Consider the following 24,807-nt stretch of genomic DNA (forward strand, 5'->3'; position numbering starts at 1 on the left):
GGTTAGGTTGAACGTAGAGTCGAGTAGAACAAGTCATAGCAGCTCTGCATTAAAGTGTAAAAGAGAGGCAAGAGTGGATGTTGGCTATGGTCTTATGATGCATGTGCATTGCTGATATTTGCATATTTGTCTGCTCCGTGTATAAAGTATTTAACATGACGTGGTTGCAAGGCCCATTTAGATTTCTTCTTTACAGCGCAACTGATGCACTTCCATTTCTGTTGTAAATAACTAACACATGCAAAACAGAACGTACAAGATAAATAAATAAAATGCTGGACGTTTAACTTGGACATTAATTAGATTTCCATCAATTCATTAATAGCCATGTCAGGGGGAGGTTTCGGCAGCTGCCAGCAATTACAAGCAGCCTCCATCAATCAATTCTTCTGCGCCAGATAACCTTCTGTTGACTGATATCCTAAATAGTCTTTTATTACTGTTAACCATGTAAGCTGGAAGATCTAGGATACTGGAAGTGGCAGGTCTTTTGTTCTTTTTCCTGGAATTTAGCTTGACAAGCAAATTGGCACAGGAAATTCTTCCAGATTATAGAGTTCTCCAGTGACTATTAATAACTATTTATTAAATATATTTTTACTGGACTATGATCACCACAATCTGCAGCCTGTAATTTCCCTTTTGGAGTTGTCTGTTTGAACCGACCATATGACCTGCCATTTTTGTGGTATTCAGAAGGATTCAGTGAACTGGGCTCTCGAAGATGCAGGTATGGCATGGGACTGGTTCCACCGCATTGGACTCATTTTCGGGGACTCTGCTGTTCCTGTTCTGTGTATAACTTGTTTGATTTCTTTATTGTTTGCACGACTTTTTTTGTGCACATTGGATGTTTGATGGTCTTTGTGGTATGGGTTTTTTTTTGTAGATTCTAAAGTATTTATTTTTTTTGTTTTCTGGCTGCCTGCAAGAAGATGAATCTTAATGTTGTATATGCTATACACACTTTGATTATAAATGTTCTTTGAAAGAGGCATAGATAGTGCATAAAGTCAGAATCTCTGTCCCCCCATGAGTAACAAAAGCAAAAGGGCATAGGTATAAAGCAGGGGTTCCCAACCCTTTTTATGCCATGGATCCCTACTATTTACATAAGAACTTAATAACGTAAGAAATAGGAGCAGGAGTCGGCCATCTGGCCCGTCAAGTTTGTTCCACCACTCAATAAGATCATGGCTGATCAGGCCATGGATTCATCTCCACCCACCTGCCTTTTACCCATGACCCTTAATTCCCCTACTGTGCAAAAATCTACCCAACCTTGTCTTAAATATATTCACTGAGGTAGCCTCATTTGTTTCATTCGGCAAAGAATTCCACAGATTCACCACTCTCTGGGAAAAGATGTTCCTCCTCATCTCTGTCCTAAATCTACTCCCCCAAATCTTGAGACTATGTCCCCTAGTTCTAGTATCACCCACCAGTGGAAGCAACTTTTCTTCCTCCATCTTATCCATCCCTTCCATAATTTTATACATTTCTGTAAGATCTCCTCTCATTCTCCTGAACTCCAGAGAGTACAGTTCCAGGCGACTCAATCTCTCCTCGTAGTCTAACCCCCTCATCTCTGGAACCAACTTGGTAAACCTCCTCTGCACTGCCTCCAAAGCCAGTATGTCCTTCCTCAAGTATGGAGACCAGAACTGCACACAGTACTCCAGGTGCGGCTTCACCAGTACCCTGTATAGTTGCAGCATGACCTCCCTGCTCTTAAATTCAATCCCTCTGGCAATGAAGGCCACCATTCCATTTGCCTTCTTGATAACCTGCTGCACCTGCAAACCAACCTTTTGTGATTCATGCTCTAGCACTCCCAAGCCCCTCTGCACAGCAGCATGCTGCAATTTTTTACCATTTAAATAATAATTTGTTCTTTCATTTTTCCTTCCAAAATGGATAACTTTGCATTTACCAACATTGAACTCCATCTGCCAGACCTTTACCCACTCACTTAACCAATCTATATCTCTCTGCAGGCTCTCCATATCTTCTGCACAATTTGCTTTTCCACTCAATTTAGTATCATCAGCAAGCTTAGATACATTACACTCGGTCCCCTCTTCCAAATCATTAATGTATATCGTGAACAGTTGCAGGCCCAGCACCGACCCCTGTAGCACACTGCTCACCACTGATTTCCAACCAGGATAACACCCGTGTATCCCAACTGTCTGCTTTCTATTAGTTAATCAATCCTCTATCCATGCTAATACATCAACCAACTCTTTGCATCCTTATCTTATGGATAAGTCTTTTATGTGGCACCTTATTGAAAACCTTCTGGAAATCCAAGTAAATAACTTCCACCTGTTCCCCTCTATCCACTGCGCTCATTATATTCTCAAAGCACTCCAGTAAGTTAGTCAAACAAGACCTGCCTTTGCTGAATCCATGCTGCGTCTGCCTGATGGATCCATTTCTTTCCAGGTGCCTCATAATTTCTTCTTCAATGATAGTTTCAAGCATTTTCCCAAATACCGATATTAAACTAACTGGCCTATAGTTACCTGCCTTTTGCCAACATCTTTTATTTTGAACGGAGGCATGACATTATTCGTCTTCCAATCCATTGGAACCTGCCCAGAGTCCAGAGAATTTTGATAAATCATCACCAAAGCCTCTACTCTAACTTCTGCCATTTCTTTCAGTACCCTGGGATGCATTCCATCTGGACCAGGGAACTTATCTATCTTCAGGCCCAAAAGTTTGCTCAGCACTACCTCTTTAGTGATAGCTATTGTATTGACGTCCTCACCTTCCATCACATCCGTAACATCTCTCTTTGGCATGTTAGACATGTCCTCCACTATGATGACCAACACAAAATAGTCATTCAAAGCTTCTGCCATTTCCTCATTACCCAATATCAATTCCCCTTTCTCATCCTCCAAGGGACCTATGTTCACTTTATCCACCCTTTTCCACTTTTTATATTGATAAAAACTTCTACTATCCATTTTTATATTTTGTGTTAACTTAGTTTCATAATCTAGCTTCCTTCTTTATTGCTCACTTAGTGGTTCTTTGTTGCTTTTTAAATTTTTCCCAATCTTCCAGTTTCCCACTACTATTGGCGACTTTGTATGCAAAAACTTTTAGTTTGATATCCTCATTTATTTCCTTAGTTATCCAAAGCTGGCTCTCTCCACCCTTACTGTCCCTGCTTTTAATTAGAATACACTTCTGTTGAGCACCGTGAAAATCTCTGAAAATCTTCCACTGTTCCTCAACTGTCCCACCATACAGCCTGTGTTCCCATCTACACGAGCCAAGTCCTCCCTCATCTCATTGTGGTCTCCATTGTTTAGTCATTTTACACTTGTTTTAGAGTGAACTATTGCACCCTCCATTTGTATGGAAACTCAGTCATACTGTGATCACTCTTTCCAAGAAGATCCCTAATGACAAGATCACTAATTTTACCCGTCTCATTGCACTGTACCAGATCTAAGATAACACGTTCCCTTGTAGGTTCAGTATCATGCTGTTCAGGAAAGCCATCACGGATGCATTCTATGAAGTCCTCCTCAAGACTGCCTCGACCAACTTGATTCACCCAATCTATGTGCAAGTTAAAGACCCCATGATAACTGCTGTTCCATTCTTATATACCCAAAATATTTCTCTGTTTATTGCCTGTGCCACTGTAATGTTATTACTCGGTGGCTGATAGACAATTCCCACCAGTGATTTTTTCCCTTTACTATTCCCAATCTCTACCCAGATGGATTCAACATTCTGCTCCTTAGATCTTATATCATCTCTCACTATAGCTCTGATCTCACCTTTAATTGAGAGTGCTACTCCACCTCCCTTACCTTCTTGCCTTCCCTCTGCCTGGGATATTTAATTCCCGATCCTCTCCACCCTGCAACTACGTCTACTTAATGGCCACTAAATCATAACCCTTTGTACTGATTTGTGCAACTTTCAGGGATCTGTGGACATGTACCCCCAGATCCCTCTGCTCCTCCACACTACCAAGTATCCTGCCATTTACTTTGTACTCTGCCTTGGAGTTTGTCCTTCCAAAGTGTACCACTTCACACTTCTCCAGGTTGAACTCCATCTGCCACTTCTCAGCCCACTTCTGCAACCTATCAATGTCTCTCTGCAATCTTCGACAATCCTCTACACTATCTACAACACCACCAACCTTTGTGTCGTCTGCAAACTTGCCAACCCACCCTTCTACCCCCACATCCAGGTCGTTAATAAAAATCACGAAAAGTAGAGGTCCCAGAACAGATCCTTGTGGGACACCACTAGTCACAATCCTCCAGTCTGAATGTACTCCCTCCCACCCTCTGCCTTCTGCAGGCAAGCCAATTCTGAATCCACCTGGCCAAACTTCCCTGGATCCCATGCCTTCTAACTTTCTGAATAAGCCTACCGTGTGGAACCTTGTCAAATGCCTTACTAAAATCCATATAGATCACATCCACTGCACGACCCTCATCCATATGCCTGGTCACCTCCTCAGAGAACTCTATCAGGCTTGTTAGACATGATCTGCCCTTCACAAAGCCATGCTGACTGTCCCTGATCAGACCATGATTCTCTAAATGCCCAAAGATCCTATCTCTAAGAACATTTCCAACAGCTTTCCCACCACAGACGTAGGGCTCACTGGTCTATAATTACCCAGACTATCCCTACTACCTTTTTTGAACAAGGGGACAACATTTGCCTCCCTCCAACCCTCTGGTACCATTCCTGTAGACAACGAGGACATAAAGTTCCTAGCCAGAGGCTCAGCAATCTCTTCCCTCACCTCATGGAGCAGCCTGGAGAATATTCCGTCAGGCCCTGGGGACTTATCCATCCTAATGTATTTTAATAACTCCAACACCTCCTCTCCCTTAATATCAACATGCTCCAGAACATCAACCTCACTCATATTGTCCTCACCATCATCAAGTTCCCTCTCATTGGTGAATACTGAAGAGAAGTATTAATTGAGGACCTCGCTCACTCTCATAGCCTCCAGGCACATCTTCCCACCTTTATCTCTAATCGGTCCTACATTCACTCCTGTCATCCTTTTTTTCTTCACATAATTGAAGAATGCCTTGGGGTTTTCCTTTACCCTACTCGCCAAGGCCTTCTCATGCCCCCTTCTTGCTCTTCTGAGCTCCTTCTTAAGCTCCTTTCTTGCTACCCTATATTCCTCAATAGACCCATCTGATCCTTGCTTCTTAAACCTCATGTATGCTGCCTTCTTCCACCTGACTAGATTTTCCACCTCACTTGTCACCCATGGTTCCTTCACCCTACCACTCTTCATCTTCCTCACCGGAACAAATTTATCCCTAACATCCTGTGAGAGATCTCTAAACGTCGACCACATGTCCATAGTACATTTCCCTGCAAAAACATCATCCCAATTCACACCCGCAAGTTCTAGCCTCATAGCCTCATAATTTACCCTTCCCCAATTAAAAATTTTCCTGTCCTCTCTGATTCTATCCTTTTCCATGATAATGCGATGGTCAGGGAGCGGTGGTCGCTGTCCCCCAGATACTCACCCACTGGGAGATCTGTGACCTGACCCTGTTCGTTACCTAACACTTGATCTAGTATGGCATTTTCCCTAGTTGGCCTGTCAATATACTGTGACAGGAATCCGTCCTGGACACACTTAACAAACTCTGCCCCGTCTAAATCCTTGGAACTAATCAGGTGTCAATCAATATTAGGGAAGTTAAAGTCACCCATGATAACAACCCTGTTATTTTTGCACCTTTCCAAAATCTGCCTCCCAATCTGCTCCTCGATATCTCTGCTGCTACCTGGGGGCCTATAGAATACTCCCAGTAGAGTAACTGCTCCCTTCCTGTTCCTGATTTTTACTCATACTGACTCAAAAGAGGATCCTGCTACAATACCCACCCTTTCTGTAGCTGTAATAGTATCCCTGACCAGTAATGCCACCCGTCCTCCCCTTTCCCCCCCTCTCTATCCCTTTTAAAGCACTGAAATCCAGGAATATTGAGAATCCATTCCTGCCCTGGTGCCAGCCAAGTCTCTGTAATGGCCACTGCATCATAATTCCATGCATGTATCCAAGCTCTCAGTTCATCACCTTTGTTCCTGATGCTTCTTGCATTGAGGTACACACACTTCTGCCCTTCTACCTTACTACCTTTACACCCTTTATTCTGCTTCGCTTTCCTCAAACCCTCTCTACATGTTAGATCTGGCTTTACTCCATGCACTTCTTTCACTGCTCGATCACTCCGGGTCCCATCCCCCCTTGCAAATTAGTTTAAACCCTCCTTAACCATGCTAGCAAACCTACCTGCAAGGATATTGCTCCCCCTCGAGTTCAGGTGCAACCCATCCAATCTGTACAGGTCCCACCTTCCCCAGAAGAGATCCCAATGATCCAAAAATCTAAAACCCTGCCCCCTGCACCAACTCCTCAGCCACGCATTCAACTGCCATCTCCTCCAATTCTTACCATCACTGTCACGTAGCACTAGCAGCAATCCTGAGAACGCCACCCTTGAGGTCCTGTTCTTCAGCCTTCTGCCTAGTTCCCGAAACTCACACTTCAGGACCTCATCCCTCTTCCTGCCTATGTCGTTGGTACCAACATGTATCACAACTTCTGGTTGCTTTCCCTCTCATACCAGGATGTCATGCACCCGGTCAGAGACATCCCGGACCCTGGCACCCGGGAGGCAACAAACCATGCAGGTGTCCTTCTCACGTCCACAAAATCTCCTGTCTACTCCCCTGACCATAGAGTCTCCAATGACAACAGCTCTCCTCTTCTCCGTCCCACCCTTCTGCACCACAGGGTCAGACTCAGTGCCAGAGGCCCTGCCACCGTGGCTCACACCTGGTCGGTCATCCCCACCGACAGTATCCAGGATGGTAAACTTATTATTCAGAGGAATGGCTACAGGGGTGCTCTGCATTAACTGTCAGCTCACCTTTGCTTTCCCCCCTCTGACTGTCACCCAATGGCCTGCTTCTGGCAGCCTAGGTGTGACTACCTCCCTGTAGCTCTCATCTATGATTGCCTCATTCTCCCTTATGAGTCGAAGGTCATCCAGCTGCTGCTCCAGATTCCTAACACGGTCTTCCAGATCGCCCAGCTGCATGCACTTCTGGCAGATGACACTCTGCGGGAGAGGATCCAGGTCCCATCACGGTTCCCATTGGTTCAGCTCCCTCCTTCCCCAATACTGGTGCCAATTTCCCATGAATTCAAACCCATTTCTCCCACACCAATCCTTGAGCTACACATTTAACTCTTTAATCTTCTTTGACCCTATGCCAATTTGCATGTGTTTCTGGTAGTAATCCAGAGATTATTACCTTTTTGGTTCTACTTTTTAATTTAGTTCCTAGCTGCTCAAATTCCCTCAGCAGAACCTATTTTCTTATGCTGCCTATGTCATTGGTACCTACATGGAGCACGAGAACTGGATCTTTCCCCTTCCACAGCAAAATCCTCTGCAGGTCAGATAAGATGTCCTGAACCCGGGCACCAGGCAGGCAACACAGCCTTCAAGACTCTCTCTCTTCACAACAGAGAACTCTTTATAGTCCCCTGACTACACTATCTCCAATTACACTACATTTCTCTTCTCTCCCCCTGCTTGAATGGCTCCCTGAACTACAGTGCCACAGTTAGGCTGCTCATCCTTCCTCCAGCCCCCACTCTCATCCACATCTCTCACTCTCATCTCTTTTTACTTCTCTTCTAATATTGGTATATCTGTGCATTTGTAATGTTACTGTGACACTGTAATTTCCTTTGGGATTAATAAAGTATCTATCTCTCTATCTATCTAAATGAGGGAGAGGCCATGCTGTAGTTGTCTGGAACATTAAACTGGTCTCAGTTAATGACGAGGTCAGCAGTTAACCAAAGAGGCGTGATGCACTTCAATAATGATTGAGTATACGTTTACAGAGATTGCTCTTATATTTATCACCACCATCATCAACAACCACAACAACAACAACACTTCTGCAAGTGCTGAAAATCCAGAACAACACGCACAAAATGCTGGAGGAACTCAGCAGATCAGGCAGCACCTATACAGAGCCGGCACTTTGGGCTGCAACCCTTCATCACGGCCTGAGATGTCACCCTTCCTTTCCAGTTCTGATGAAGGGTCTCGCCCTGAACCATCAGTTATTCCTCTCCATAAATGTTGCCTGACCCGCTGGGTCCCTCCAGCGTTTTGTATGTGTTGCTGTCACATATTCAAATAAACTGACCAAAGAAGGAGAATTCCACACTGGTTGGTTGGTTCAGCAGCACAACGAATCTTTAGTTCATGATTTTGTTGTATTATTAGGTTGCCTAGGAAGAGAGAGTGATGTTTCCTACAGTAGGGGAGTCGAGGACCAGAGGGCACAGACTCAGAATACAAGTATGGCCCTTTAGAACAGAGATGAGGTGGAACTTCTTTAGCCAGAGGGTGCTGAGTTTATGGAGTTCATTGCTGTGGAGGCTAAGTCACTGGGTCTATTTAAAGTAGCCGTTGATAGATTCTGGATTAGTAAGGATATCAAAGGTTATGCTGAGAGGGCAGGAGAATGTGGTTGAGGGGGATAATAAATTTGCCATGATTGAATGGTGGAACAGACTCGAAGGGCCAAATGGCCTAATTCTGCTCCTGTGACTGATGTAGCCTTAATGGGTAAAAACTCCCTTCACTTGGGATAAGAGAAAAATTACCTACACCATCTTGTACGCAATGTGCTTCACCCTGAGAGCAAGCTACCTCAGGGCACGTTGGTCAAAGTAACCTGAAACTTGGTTACAGAGACAGTTTGAAAGGAGAGAGGGAGGTAGAGTGTGTAAAAAGCTGATTTTCAATGAGTCTGAAAAACTTAAGGCAGCTGCATTCCTGTAAACCCCTGGTTGGCACAACATCTTTGGAAAAAGATCCATAAAGACCTACTTTTCACTGGGACTGGAGGGGGTGTGTCACCAGCTGCAATTGTTTTCTTCCCCGATTTGGTTTGGAAGATGGATGAGCTCCCTGCATTTGTCACCATTTCTCCTGAACTGCAAAACACAAGATTTTATTCCATGATTCATTTAGCTATCTGTCATCTTTCCCAGTGTTCATAGAGAAATATAGTAAGCTGCTCCAAATCCTGTAGGTAACAGAACAAGCGTATTTTTCACACCTGCCATCCATCATCCCTGGAGTACTCAGCTCCCAGTGATGTACAGAAAGGCCATCTCTATTCAACCAGGAAGTGATTGTTTTCTTTTTGACATATCCTTAACCGTATACAGCAGTATCCAAAGGTAAATGATAAACACCAGGAATAGGAAGAACTACAGACACTAACTTTGCGATTCACGAAAAAAGTACTTAACTTCTATTTCCTGAAATATGGTTAATGTCTGATCTAGTCAGAATAATGATACTTTTGGAAGCAAAACAGCAATCAAATCATCTTATTTTGAGGAAGAAGTTCTAGTTTACTTCCTTGAAGGTAAAATCCATTCTCAATTGCCAATTAAGAAATAGTAATTAATCCAAACTATTTTAGAAAATATTTTCATTCAAGAAGTTATGCTGCAGCTTTATAAAACTTTGGTTAGTCCACACAGCCTCTCATTATCCCAGAACACATTCTACACAATTAGAAAAGCTGAAAATGTCTCTACTTTCTGAAGAGGCTGAAAAGAGCTGGAGTTTTCTCATCTATATTCGCATCTCTACAGATACACGGTGGAGAGCATCCTAACAAGCTGCATCACTGCATGGCACGGAAACTGCATTGTGGTGGACAGGAGGGATCTACAACGAGTAGTCAAAGTTACCCAATGCATCACTGGCACCAGCTACCCATTGAGCAAAGACAGAAAGGTGCCGGAAGAGGGTCAGTAATATCATGAATGATCCCACTCTCCTTGGGCATCAACTGTTTATCCCACTCCCGTCAGGGAGGAGGCTACGTAGCATCCATGCTAGAATCACCAGACTCAAGAACAGTTGCTTTCTCCAAGCAGTAAGGCTGATTATCACCTCCACCCACAAACCCATGCCCAACCACCAGTACCGTACTTCATCATTTCCTGTCAGAATCACATGTACAGATAGCCCTGTGCCTAGTGTCATTTTATGGCCATACAATCAATGTATATAAATTATCTTACATATATATATTTATTGTGTTTTTATGATGTTCTTTATCTTATCATGTTTCTCTGTACTGCATCACATCCAGAGTAACAATTATTTCAATCTTCTTCACACCCGTATATTGGAAATGACACAAAGCAGTCCTGAATCTGGAGTATTGCATACAGTTCTGGTCGCCTCATTATAGAAGTATGTGGAGACTTTGGAGAGTGTGCAGAGGATGTTTATCAGGATGCCGCTTGGATTAGAGGGCATGTGTTATAACGAGAGGTTGGACAAACTTGGGTTGTTTTCTCTGGAGTGTCGGAAGCTGAGGGGAGATCTGATACAGGTTTATAAAATTATGAGAGGCATTGATAGAGTAGACAGATAGTTTCCTTTTTTTCAGGGTTGAAATGACTCATACCAGAAGGCATGTATTTAAGGTGAGAGGGGGTAAGTTCAAGAGGGGCAAGTTTTTTATGTAGAGAGTGATGGGTGTCTGGAGCATGCTGTCTGGGGTGGTGGTAGAGGCAGATGCATTAGGGATTTTAAGAGATATTTAGATAGGCACATGAAATGAGGAAAATGAAATGAGGATATGGACATTGTGTAGGCAGAAGGGATTAGATTAGTAGGCCATTTGATTACAGATTTAATTGGTTCAGCACAACATTGTGAGCCAAAGGGCCTGTCCGTGCACTCTATTTTTCTCTGACTCTATGACTCTCTAAGCACAAGAGATTCTGCAGGTGCTGGAAATCCAGGGCAACACACACAAAATGCTGAAGGAACTCAACAGGTCAGGCACATCTATGGAGAGGGATAAAGAGCCAATGTTTTGGGCTGACACCCTTCACAAGGAGACATCTCTTTTCTCAGAATACAATCTAAAGGAATTCTTAACTCCAGATCGTTATGGAGGTAGAGCTAATGGCAATATTCCAGGCTAACAGATAGAGATGACAGAAGAAATGATGGTGTTCGAGAACTGGCAGATAGATGGAAGTTGAGGCAAAAATATGATCTTAGAACATAGAACACTACAACACAGTACAGGCCCTTCAGCCCATAATATTTTGAAGACATTCTAACCCTTTCCTCCCACATACTCCTCCATTTTTCTATCATCCATGCGCCGATCTAGGAGTCTATTAAATGTCCCATATGTACAGTTTCTGCCTCTACCACTAACCCTGGCAGTATGTTCCACACACCCACCATTCTCTGTGGAAAGAAAGTGACTCCATACTTTCCTCCAATTGCTTCAAAATAATGCCCTCTTGTATTAGCCCTTTCTGTGCTGGGGCAAAGCCTCCAGCTCTCCACTCCAATGATGCCTTATCATGGAGTTCCATGATAGAGCAAACTCGAGGGGCTGAATGTCTGAATCCAGCTCCTGGGCTTACATTATGATTACTGGATGGGGATAAGAACATGCCGTGTCTCTTCCTGTACCAGCTCAGATGAGCAAAGGCATTATTTTCAAAGGAGATTCCAGGAATTAAAGGGTTAACAAATGAGGAGCATTTGATGACTCTCTCAAGATGTTGAGGCTTTATAAGGCATTGATCAGACTATGCTTGCAGTATTGTGAGCAGTTTTTAGGCCCCTTATCTGAGAAAAGACATCCTGGAGAGGGTCCAAAGGATGTTCACAAGAACGATTCCAGAAATGAAAGGGTTAACACATGAGGAGTGTTTGATGGCTCTGGGCCTGTACTTGCTGCAGTTCAGAAGAATGGGGGGGGGGAGGAACTCAATGAAACTGAACAGAGTGGATGCGGAGAGGATGTTTTCTATAGTGGGGGAATCTAGGAGATGAGGGCACGTCCTCAGAACAGAGGGATGTCCACTTAGAGCAGAAATGAGGAGGGATTTGTGTATATTTAAAGTGGAGATTGATAGGTTCTTGATTAGTCAAGAATCAAAGGTTCCAGGGAGAAGGCAGGTGAATGGAGTTGAGAGGGATAATAAATCAGCCATGATGGAATGGCGGAGCAGAACCAATGAACTAAATGGTTTAATTCTGCTCCTACGTCTAATAGTATTATGGCATCTGCACTGATCAGCTGCATCATCCTCTTTACTCCAAATTCTCCAAGGCAAATCTATCACAGCTCTGAGAACTCCAATAGTCCGGCAGCTAAAGGAGTAACTAATGACCACACCATTAGTTTTTGTTTTGTAATTTTTTTATAAGTAGCAAAAATATCTGCAGATGTTGGAAATCTGAAATAAAACAGAGAATATGGAAAAACACAGCAGGTCAGGCAGCATCTGTGGAGAGAGAAACAGTTAATAGATCAAGTTGAAGGTGAAGTTCTTATGAAGGATACCTAAGCTGGAATGTTATTGCTGTACTGCTCAACTTGCTGCGTGCTTCCAGTGCATTCTGATTTTATTTTATACTGTGGAATATTTAGGAATGAATTCTCAATTCCAAAAGGTAGTTGCAGTTTCTGATATAAAGTTTGCCTCCATCCTGGAGGTATTTTACTCAATATCTTATGGCTGTGTATTCTGAAATCCGGTTGCTCCAAGCACATCCCTAGGTTATTTTGGTTGTTAATACAGAAGAGGCATTTCACTGTATGTTTCAATGTACATGTGATAAATAAATCTGAATCTGTGTATTGGGTAACTGGAAGACATGAAGCTAACTGCTGAGTTCTGAAGAAGCAATGTTGTACCTTACATAAAGTCACTAAACTCAAACACAAAAGATTCTGCAGATGCTCGAAATCCAGAGTAACACACTCAAACTGCTGGAGGAACTCAGAAGGTCAGGCAAAATCGATGGAGAGGAATAAACAGATGACATTATTTGTGAGAGCCTTCATCAGGACTGGACAGGAAGGGGGCAGAAACAAGAACAAAAAGATAGGAGGGGTGGGGAAGGAACTAGAAGACGGAAGCTGATAGTTGAGTCCAGGTGAGATAGAAGATGACTGTGAGGGCGAGGGAGGATGAAATGGAATGATGCAAGAAGCTGGGAGGTGATACGTGGAAGAGGAAAAGGGCTGAAGAAGGAGGAATCTGATTGGAGAGGACAGTGGACCATGGGAGAAAGGGAAACAAAAGGCAGTGATTGGCCCCACCCATGCCCTCCCCCCTCACTGTGTCTCACCTATCACCTGCCAACCTGTACACCTTCTCCTCCCACACCTTCTCATTCTGGCTTCTGCCCCCTTCCTTTCCGGTCCTGATAAATGATCGCAGCCCAAAACATTGACTGTTCATTCCCCTCCATAGTTATTTATTTGTTGAGAAGCAATGTAGAATAGGTCCTTTCAGCTGCACCACCCAGCGGTCCCCCGATTTAACCCGAGCCTAATCATGAGACAATTTACAATGACCAAACCTACCAACCAGAAGGTCTTTGGTCTGCGGGAGGAAACTGGAGCACCCGGAGCAAACCCACGTGGTCACGGAGAGAATGTACAAACTCCTTACAGACAGTGGAGGGAATTGAACTCGAGCTGCTAACCACTAGGCTACCAATGCTGTCTGGCTTGCTGAGTTCCTCCAATATTTTGTGTGTTTTGCTCTGTATTTCCAATATCTGCAGAATCTCCTATGTGTCTGACTGGGAAGAACTTGAAATAAGCAGCTAGGATCTTAAGCAAAAAAATAATCTACCTTTAGTTTTTTTTTAACTTAATTTAGTCTTTGTTTTTCACCCAAAGTTGCATAAAAATAGTACCTGCTATTCGGCTCATTGGTCAGATATTTCCTTGCTGTAAAAGAAAAGGAAAAACGTGAAATTCTTCAGTTGCATTGAAACCAAATCAATTAACTGATGCAGTCAAGTGAAAGTTGAACGTTAAAGAGGATTAAAGGTCACCTTTTGACTTTTTCCTGTTCTTCAGAATCTGACAAACAATAACGGCTGCAAAAAGCATCACTGATAAGATGCCCACAGAGCACATCAATGTCACATAAAGATACAGATCTGAAACTAAGATAAAGACATTAAGAAATGCAGGTCTCCTGTCATGTAAACAAGCAGGTGTTTATTGGCAAGCAATCTTCACAATTGTAAGGAAAGAGATCAATTTAATTTTTCCTTGGTATATGCTAAAACGTGGAACATAAAATGGAAGTTTGTAAGGCAAAATGGAGTTGGTTTAGGATGTGAGAATGCTTGAGAAAGTACAAGGGAACCAGTCCACAGAAATGTTTTCAGAGCCTAGTGTGAGTACTCTACAGCTATGAGAATGGATAATGGTGAAAAAATTTGTCTGAGATGAATTAGAGTAAATGTCAATAGGTATAAAAAAGGGGCATTTTTTTGCGCAAGTGAGAATCTTCTCTTTGTCTAGAATGTGACTAGCGCTAAGAGTTGGAGATAGAGACAAGAACATCAAGAGGGAGAAGGAATGAGGGAGAGAGAGACTGGAGAACTTGTTGGACAGCTGAACCTATCAACCTCCACTTTAAATATACTCAATGACTTGGCTTCCACAGCTATCTGTGGCAATGAATTCCACAGATTCACCACACTCTGGTTCAAGAAATTTGTCCTCATCTCTGTTCTAAATGGACATCTCCCTAGTTTGAGGCTGTACCCTCTGGTCTTTGAACCCCTCACCATAGGAAACATGCTCTCCACATCCACTCTGTCCAGACTTTTCAATACTTGATAAGTTTCAATGAGATTCCACCCCACATTTTTCTAAACTCCATTGATTGCGGGCCCAGAGCCCGCAAATGTACCTCATATGTTAACCTTTTCATTCTTGGAATCATTTTCGTGAACCTCCTCTGAACCCTCTCCAATGCCATCACATCTTTTTTTCGATAAGGAGGCCAAAACAGTTCACAATACGCCAAGAGCCTCATCATTACTTCCTTGCTCTTATATTCTAGTTCTCTTGAAAAGAATGCTAACATTGTATTTGCCTTCCTCACCACTGACTCAAATACAAGTTGACTTTTAGAGGATCCTGCACAAGGACTCCCAAGTCCCTTTGAACCTCTGATTTTTGAATTTTCTCCCTGTTTGGAAAATAGTCTACACCTCCTGTGAAAGTGCATGGCTGTACACTACCCTGCACTATATTCCATCTGCCACGCCTTTATCCATCCTCCCAATCTGTCCAAGTCTTTCTGCAGACTCCCTGCTTCCTCAGCACTACTCCCCCCTCCCACCATCAATATTTGTATTGTCTGCAAACTTGGCCACAAAGCCATCAATTCCATTGTCCTAATCATTGACATGCAGTATAACTTGAAAAGAAGTGGTCCCAAAACTGACCCCCGTGGAACACCATTAAGGCTTGCTTTATTTCCACTCTTTGCCTCCTGCCAGTCAGCCAATACTCTATCCGTGCTCGTATCTTTCCTGTAATAACACGGGCTCTTATCTTGTTAAGCAGCCGTATGTGCGCCACCTTGTCAAAGGCCGTCTAAATATTCAAGAAAACAACATCCATGCCCTCTTCCTCACTTATCTTGTGAGTTATTTCTTCAAAGAACTGCAACAGATTTGTCAGGCGAGATTTCCCCTAAAGGAAACCTTACTGAATTTGGCCTCTTTGTCCGTCTGGTCCAGGTGACTTAACTACCTTCAGACCTTTCAGCTGCCGAAGCACCTTCTCCTTAGTAATAGCAACTGTACTCATTTCTGCCTCTGACACTCTTGAATACAGCTGGTGTTTTCCATAGTGAAGACTGACGCAAACCACCTTTTAAGTTTGACTGCCATTTCTTTGTCCTCATTTAGTAACTCTCCAGCATCTTTTCCCAGTGGTCTGATATCCACTTTCGTCTCTTTTTCACTTTTTATATATTTGAAAAAACTTCTGGTATCCTCTTTAGTATTAATGGTTAGCTCGCCTTCATGTTTCATCCAAATCATTCTTTTTATGCTGTAAGCAACGATTCAGACGTTGGAACAGATGTCTTTGTTGCCAAGTTTGCAGATTGGTGGAGTGACAGGTAGTGTGGAGGAAACAGGTAGGATGCAGAAGGACTTAGACAGATTAGGAGAATGGGCAAGAAAGTGGCAAGTGAAATATAATGTTGGAAAATGCATGGTCATGCACTTTGCTCGTAGAAATAAGTGTGCAGACTATTTTCTAAATGGGGAGAAAATCCAAAAATCTGAGGCACAAAAGGATTTGGGAGTCCTTGTGCAGAACACCTAAACTTGCAGGTTGAGTCAGTGGTGAGGCAGGCAAATGCAACGTTAGCATTCATTTCAAGAGGTCTAGAATACAAGAGCGGGGATGTGATGCTGAGGCTTTATAAGGCACTGGTGAGGCCTCACCTTGAGTATTGTGAACAGTTTCGGGCTCCTCATTTAAGAAAAGATGTGCTGGCATTGGAGAGGGTTCAGAGGAGGTTCACAAGGATGATTCCAGAATGAAAGGGTTATCATATGAGGAATGTTTGATGGCTCTGGGTCTGTACTCGCTTGAGTTCAGAAGGATGAGGGGGGATCTCATTGAAACTTTTCGAATGTTGAAAGCCCTAGCTGAGTAGATGTGGAAAGGTTGTTTCCCTTGCTGGGGGAGTGTAGGACAAGAGGGCACAAACTCAGGATAGAGGGGCGTCCACTTAAAACAGAGATGCAGAGAAATTTCTTTAGCCAGAGGGTGGTGAATGTGTGGAATTTGTTACCACAGGCAGCTGTGGAGGCCATTTTTGTGTTGGGTGTATTTAAGGCAGAGCTTGACTGGACATGGCATTAAAAGTTATGGGGAGAAGGCTGGGAGTGGGGCTGAGGAGGGAAAAAAAGATCAACGATGATTGAATGGTGGAGCAGTCTCAATGGGCCAAATGGCCTAATTCTGTTCCTATGCCTTATGGTCTTATGGCCTTATGTTTCATCTTTTCTCTCCTTTTGGCTTTCCTATTTGTCTTCTGTTGGTTTTTAAAAGCTTCCAAATCCTCTAACTTCCCACTTATTTTTGCCTTCTCCTTTGCTTTTATGTTGGCTTTGACTTTCCTGGTCAGCCATGATTGTGTCATTCTTCCTTTAGAACACTTGTTCCATACTGTGATTCCAGTCTAGCCTCTCCACCATCGAGGACATCTTGAAAAGGCGATGCCTCGAGAAGATGGCATCTATCGTCAAGGGCCCACACCAGCTGGGACATGCCCTCTTCTCACAACTACCATTGTGGAGGAGGTACAGGAGCCTGAAAACACACTCTCAATGTTTCCAGAACAGCTTCTTCTTCTCTGCCATCAGATTGCTGAATGGACACTATCGCATTATGTATGTAGCTTTCGTTTTGCACTACCCATTTATTGTGTTTTATATATTCTAATTATAATTCAAAATAACTTATGCATTACACTGTACTGCTGTTTCAAAACAATTTTCACAGTTGTATCAGTGATAATAAACCTGATTCTTATCCCATCTGAGGAACTCTGTGTGATACTTCATTATTTTCCCCAACAAACTTAACATCATCACTGTTACTCTGAAAAAAACATAAATTTAAAAATCAATCCCTCTCTCAAATATTTGATTCCATAAGACCATAAGACATAGGAGCAGAATCAGGCCATTCAGCCCGTGATGATGATCCTCTGGAAATTTCCAATGGTGGTGATGTATACACTAGATCTCCTGTTTCAAATACAGTCCCTGTACATTCAGTTCAGATCTGGGCAATTTATTGACAAAAAGCAATTAATTTTACCTTCAAATATTTTCTGTTCTTCTTTAGCGTTTCTGGAAATCAGCAGAGTGGAAGTTTCCAGAAGGGAATCTGCAAATGATAAACTCTCATTGTTTATCCTGGCTCATTTAAGGCAGGGCTTCCTGACCGGGGACCCATGGACCCCTCGGTTAATGGTAGGGGTCCATGGCATAACCAAGGCTGGGAAGCCTGATTTAAGGTCTGGTCCATTTAAGCACTCTGTGCATCAGATCTACACCAGCAGTGCTGATTTCCCATTGCAAGCTGTTGCCTGGTGTGAACAGTCCCCAGAAACTTGGTTGCAAGAAATCCATCAAGGGATCATGGCTCCTGTTTAGATAAACCATCTCATACTCCTGAGTGTTGGGAAAATGAAACCATGTGGACAGAAGTTAGGAAAAGGACTGAGGTGAGGAATTTGAGACATTGTCCATCTGAGGAGAGGAAAGACATTCTTAAGGGAGCTAGCATGGGACTACTGTACTGACTGGCCACCTTCGGGGTGGTAATGATTATATTGATATAAATTTATGCTAAAAATGGTTTGGAAGGTGTAATGAATGGCTGACACTATTCATGAAACTCTCTGTCCTTGTCAGTGAGCATTTCATTCTCTTTAACATGAAAAACAATTGGACATCATTTGTATCATTAGGCATACAGAGCAGAAACAGGCCCTTTGGCCCACTGATTCTATGCTGACCCTCAAAATCTTATTTGCACTAATCCCGTTATATTCTCCCGACAATTATATCAAATGCGCCCCCCCCCACCCGCTTTCAGATTGGAAACATAGAAATATAGAAAACCTATAGCACAGTACAGGCCCTTCGGCCCACAAAGCTGTGCTGAACATGTCCTTACCTGAGAAATTACCTAGGGTTACCCATAGCCCTCTATTTTTCTGAGCTCCATGTATCTGTCCAGGAGTCTGTTAAACGACCCTATCACATCCTCCTCCACCACCATCGCCGGCAGCCCATTCCACTCACTCACCACTCTTTGTGTAAGAAACTTACCCCTGACATCTCCTCTGTACCTGCTTCCCAGCACCTTAAAACTGTGCCCTCTCATGCTAGCCATTTCAGCCCTGGGAAAAAGCCTCTGACTATCCGCACGATCAATGCTTCTCATCATCTTATACACCTCTATCAGGTCACTTCTCATCCTCCATCGCTCCAAGGAAAAAAAGGCCGAGTTCACTCAACCTATTCTCATAAGACATGCTCTCCAATCCAGGCAACATCCTTGTAAATCTTCTCTGCACCCTTTCTATGGTTTCCATATCCTTCTTATAGTGAGACGACCAGAACTGAGGACAGTACTCCAACTCAGGTCTGACAAGGGTCCTATATAGCTGCAACATTACCTCTCGGCTCTTAAACTCAATCCCACAATTGATGAAGGCCAATGCACCGTATGTCTTCTTAACCACAGAGTCAACCTGCGCAGCAGTTTTGAGTGTCTTATGGACTCAGACCCCAAGATCCCTCTGATCCTCCACGCTGCCAAGAGCCTTACAATTAATGCTATATTCTGCCATCATATTTGACCTACCAAAATGAACCACCTCACACTTATCTGGGTTGAACTCCATCTACCACTTCTCAGCCCAGTTTTGCATCTTATGAATGTCCCGCTGTAACTTCTGATAGCCCTCCACACTATCCACAACACCCCTAACCTTTGTGTTACCAGCAAATTTACTAACCCATCCTTCCACTTCTTCATCGAGTTCATTTATAAAAATCACAAAAAGTAGGGGTCCCAGAACAGATCCCTGAGGTACACCACTGGTCACCGGCCTCCATGCAGAATGTGACCCGTCTACAGCCGCTCGTTGCCTTCTGTGGGCAAGCCAGTTCTGGATCCACAAAGCAAGGTTCCCTTGGATCCCATACCTCCTTACTTTCTCAATAAATTCTTTCAGGCTCTATCACTCACTTTCACAAATGGGGCCAATTAACCCGACCCATTCTTTTTGGGAACATGCAGTCTCCACACAGTCAGACACGAGCTGCAGACTGTGAGATAAGACAACAGGACAAGGAAACATCTGGGGAGGTTAAACCTACAATAGAGTCCTACAGAACAGAAACAAGCCATTCAGCCCAACTGCGTCATATTGATCAAGCTTCCCATTTAAACCAAACACATGTGCCTACGTTTGGCCCACAGCGCTGTAAACCTTTCACATCCATTTACTTGTCTGAGTATTATTTAAATGTTGTTGATGTACCCTCTTCAATTCCCTTTGCCAGTCCATGCCACATACTGACTACCTGCTGGGTGGAAATGGTACCCCGTAGAACATAGAGCATAGAATATTCCAGCCCATGGTGTTGCACTGACCTTTTAACCTACTCCAATATCAATCTGAGTGAGTACAGCAGTTTCTGTTTTAATTTAAACTTTTCTGTACCTGCAGGATTGTTTTTTATTTTTACAGGACAGAACTGAACCTTACCCATGGGTGGGAAGTGGTGTTTGCTGAAATCACACAGTCTCCCTGCATGCACGTTGAGGTATTTCTGTCTCTGAGTCAGACTAAACCAGGTGGAAGCACAGACCAGTCTCAAAGTTCAAAGTTCAAAGCATCCATTAAACCTACAAGTCCACCTGGATCCCAATGGACAGTGTAAGTGAAAAACCATTTAGTCATTTGCACATGCATATCAAAGTTCAAAGTTTGAAGTAAATTTATTATTAAAGGATATAACTGTATCAGTCATCATAAACTCTATGACCCTGAGATTCGTTTTCTTGCAAGCATTCACAGTAAGACAGAGAAATACAATAGAATCAATGAAAATCTACACGCAAAAGCTGATAAACATCCAATAAGCAAAAGAAGACAAACTGCAAATACAAAATAATAATAATAATAATAATAATAAAAGTAATAAATAATATTGAGAGCAAGTTGTAGTGTTTATTTTAGTTAGTTTATCGTTTAGAGATTCAGCACAGATTAGCTTTTCATCGCTTCGAGCCATGCTGCCCAGCAAACCCCAGCAACCCCAGAATAACGCCAACCCAATCACGGGACAATTTGCAATGGCCAATTAACCTAATCAGTACATCTTTGTACTGTGGGAGGAAACTAGAGCACCTGGAGAAAACACACACATTCCATGGGGAAGACACACAGAGAAATCTTACAGAGAACACCGGGTCAGAACCCTAAATTTGGATGCTCTGAGCTGTAATAACATCGTGCGAACTACTACACTACTGTGACGGTAAGTGAGCTGGAACAGATCCAAATCTCTGCCGTGGCAGAAGTTGGTATGTTTCATAACTAGCCTCTAAAAGCACTTTATCACCGTGGATGGAATGCCGTTTGACAATGATCAATGAAACAATCCAAACGCGCAGAGGAATAGACCAAAGGAGCCCAGAAGCCTTCATGTCTTGTTATCTTATCTGCAGCCTGCTGTTCCGGACTGTTGACACCTGACTGGGGCATTTAGAAAATAGAACACTACAGCACAGGAACAGGCTCTTCAGCCCTCAGAGTCTGCACCAACCAAGATGCCCATTTAATCCACATTCCTTCCGCCTGCACGTGGTCCTTATCCCTGAATTCCCTGTCTATTCCCACCATCCAGCCCAGACTCTCTTCTCACTGCTGCTACCAGGAAGAAGGTATACGAGCCTCAGGTCCCATATCACCAGATTCAGGAGCAATTATTACCCATCAATCATCAGGCCCTTGAACCAGAGTGAATAAACTTCACTGTCCTCAACACTGACCTGATTCCTCAACCTATGGACTCACTTTCAAAACTCTACAACCATATTCTCAGTGTTATTTATTTATTTATTTATTTGCTTGCTTGTTTGTTTATTTATTTATTTATTACGAATTGTATTTGCCCACTTTGTCTTTTTTGCACATTGGTTGCTTGTCAATCTTCGTGTGTAGGTTTTTATTGATTCTACTGTATTTCTTTGTTCTACTGTGAATGCCTGCAAGAAACTGAGTCTCAGGTGACATATCGGTACTTAGATAATCAATTTACTTTGAACTTTTGAACTCTATCGATGTGCCAGTCTGAAAGGCTGTTGAACACCACTGTCACGTCTGATTCTACCACCACACCTGGCGATGCATTTCAGGCACCTACTGCCCTCTGTGTTAAAAAAACCTGCCCACACATCTCCTTTAAACTTTCCCCTCCCACCTTAAAGTTACATCCTCCAGAATTTGAATTTCTACCCTAGGGAAAAGGACTCTGACTACCCTGTCTCATAATTTTACACACTTCTGTCAGTTCTCCCCTCAGCTTCTGACACTCCAAAGAAAACAATCGAAGTTTGTCCAATCTTTCCTTACAGCTGACACACCTAATCCAGGCAGCAGCCTTGTAAAATTGTTTTGTACCCTCTCAAAAGCCTCAACGTTCTGGAATGTGATGCCCAGAACCACTCACAATCACGGTGATAAAAGTTGTCCCTGGTCGTTTTATTGGTCAGGCCATTCTGCTCTCTAGAATGATTGGCTACGAGTTGGTCTTAGAATCACTCACAGATAATATATGCGGTAATACGTAATACTACTTTACCTTTGGAGACTGTCCAAGTTTGTTGTGTGCTCTGGGGTATAACCACGGCAGTTGTCTGCGGTAGCCGCACTATCAACAGATTAATGAAACATCAGAAATGCGGGTTACAGTTAGCAAAAACACTGAGTAAACCATGTCAGGCCAGGCTTTAGAGATGAAAGAGAAAAATTAAACATTATCTTTATTTTGCACATGTACATCAAAGCACTCAGTGAAATATGCTGCTTGTGTCAACAACTAACAGTCTGACTATGTGCTGGGACAGACCACAAGTAATGCCTTGCTTCCAGCACCATTGTAGGATGTCCACAACTTGCTAACTCTTTGGAACGTAAGAGGAAACCAGAGCACCCAGAGGAAACCCATGCAGTCATGGGGAGAACGTAGAAACTCCTTATAGACAGTGGCAGGAATTGAACCTGAGTCGCCAGCAATGTAAATCATTATGCTAACTGTTAGGGTACCATATCCTCTTCCCCAGCTGGTATCCCAGTCAGGATGACTGGTACCTCTGTGCTGAGCTATCGCCAGGCCTGGTGAAGGTCAGTGCCCTCACCATTTCCTGGTCAGCACGTTGTCACATGCAGCTCAGACAAGTCAGATGTCAGGGGTACAGTATTTAACTACCTGCAGTGCTTTTGGAGTCAATGGAGAACTCCATTCTTGCAGGATTCAGCCTTTGGAATCAAGGGTGCAGCCCAGACAGAGAAGATTATTTTAACTTATAGGAGGTAATTACACTCAGTGACCATTTCATTATGTACACCTATACGTCTGCTTGTTAATATAAAGCATCTACTGAGCCTGGAAACAACTCAATGCATAAAAGCATGCAGACATGGTCAAGAGGTTCAGTTGTTGTGCAGACAAAATATCAGAATGAGGAAGCAATGTGATCTAGTGGGACTTTGACCGGAGAATGATTGTTGGTGTCATTCGACGCGATTTGAGTATCTCAGAAACTGTTCATCTCCTGAGATTTTCCCACTCAACAGTGCCTCAAGTTTACAGAGAATGGGGTAATAAACAAAAAAACACCCAGTGAGTGGCAGCTCCTGGGGCGAAAATGCCCAGGAGGTCCGAGGAGAATGACCAGACTGGCTCATGCTGACAGAAAGGTGACAGTAACTCAATAAACCACACATTACAATAGTGGTGTGCAGAAGAGTTTCTCTGGATGCACAACACTTCGAACCTCGAAGTCAATAGGCTGCAGCAGCAGAAGACCATGAACATACACTCACTGGTATCTCCTGTACCTAATAAAGTGGTCACTGAGTGCCAATATTTAAAATAAATTCATTAAAGTTTTGAAATATTATTAACTGTTCCAGTTCATTAAATGTAAGGCCTAGTCCATGCCACATCACCTCTGGTGGGCAGCCGCGACAGGCAGCACTGCAATGTGAGGCCTAGTCCATGCTACAACCCGGGCCACGCAGCTACCCCGCCAGCGGCCTCGCTAATAAACCAGTGAACTGGACTTGCAGTACTCTACATTGCCAATGTCCTGCAGGGTCTTGCGATCACTAGCCGATCTCGGTCAACAAGATCAGCACCAAGAAGGGAGTGTAGCGGGGAAGGAATTATTGCCTTTCCTTCTATAGCTCAACTGGTTTAGCGACAGACCATAGGGGAAACCTGGTCATCCGTAGCTCACTGGTTCAATTCCGGTTCGAAGGAAAGGCTCTTCTCTGTTCTTTCTGTGGCGCATTACTGAATGCCTTCCAGAAATCCGAAAAGTGGCGCGGTATCCTAAAGGTTACCCAATATTTTACAGTGCCAGCTGTAAGACTGGGGTTCAATTCCTGCTGCTGTCTGTGATTGAGTTCATACTTCTCCCTGTGACTGCATGGGTTTCCTCCAGGTACTCCAGTCACCTCCCACGTTCCAGAGGTGTATAGGTGAGGATTAGTGAATTGTGGGCATGCTATGACACTTGTGTGTTGCTTGTACAGGGGTTCCACCCTGGGGTCCCCAGACTCCTTGGTTAATGGTAGGGGTCCATGACATAAAAAGGGTTGGGAATCCCTGCTCTAGCACAATCCTCACTGATTTGATTTGATGTCAATGATCATTTCCTTAAGACCATAAGATATAGGAGCAGAAGTAGGCTATTTGGTCCATCGAGTCTGCTCTGCCATTGAATCATGGTGGATCTAATTCTTCCAGTCCTCCCAACTCCCCGGCCTTCTCCCCAAACCCTTTGATGCCCTGGCTAATCAAGAACCTATCTATCTCTGCCTTAAATACACCCAATGATTTGACCTCCACAGCCACTTGTGGCAACAAATTCCATAGATTTACCACTCTCTGACTAAAGCAAATGGACTTCCTTCAATCCTGAAGTCGTGCCCTCTTGTCCTAGACTCCCCTACCATGGGAAATAACTTTGCCATATCTAATCTGTTCAGCCCTTTTAACATTCAGAATGTTTCTATGAGATCCC

At 43.4% G+C, this 24,807-nt stretch overlaps 1 protein-coding gene across 3 annotated transcripts in view; it reads right to left on the bottom strand.

Annotated features, from left to right (window-relative positions):
• vstm4a (V-set and transmembrane domain containing 4a) overlaps positions 1–24,807 on the bottom strand; it is a 65,208-nt gene that overhangs the window by 17,892 nt on the left and 22,509 nt on the right. For 2 of the 3 annotated variants that reach the window (XR_011889663.1, XM_072282888.1), the window contains 5 exons: positions 22,359–22,427; positions 17,791–17,859; positions 13,977–14,090; positions 13,836–13,869; positions 8,952–9,058 (listed from right to left, as the gene is read on the bottom strand). Coding sequence is in view for 2 of the 3 variants with exons in the window: in XM_072282888.1 (XP_072138989.1) it covers positions 8,952–9,058; positions 13,836–13,869; positions 13,977–14,090; positions 17,791–17,859; positions 22,359–22,427 (393 nt within the window). In the remaining variant the exon portion in view is untranslated. The remainder of the gene's footprint in view (positions 1–8,951; positions 9,059–13,835; positions 13,870–13,976; positions 14,091–17,790; positions 17,860–22,358; positions 22,428–24,807) is intronic. The other variant, XM_072282889.1, reaches the window with a different exon arrangement.

The sequence above is a fragment of the Mobula birostris genome, chromosome 18, assembly GCF_030028105.1.
Source record: "Mobula birostris isolate sMobBir1 chromosome 18, sMobBir1.hap1, whole genome shotgun sequence".
NCBI classification, from domain to species: Eukaryota; Metazoa; Chordata; class Chondrichthyes; order Myliobatiformes; family Myliobatidae; genus Mobula; species Mobula birostris.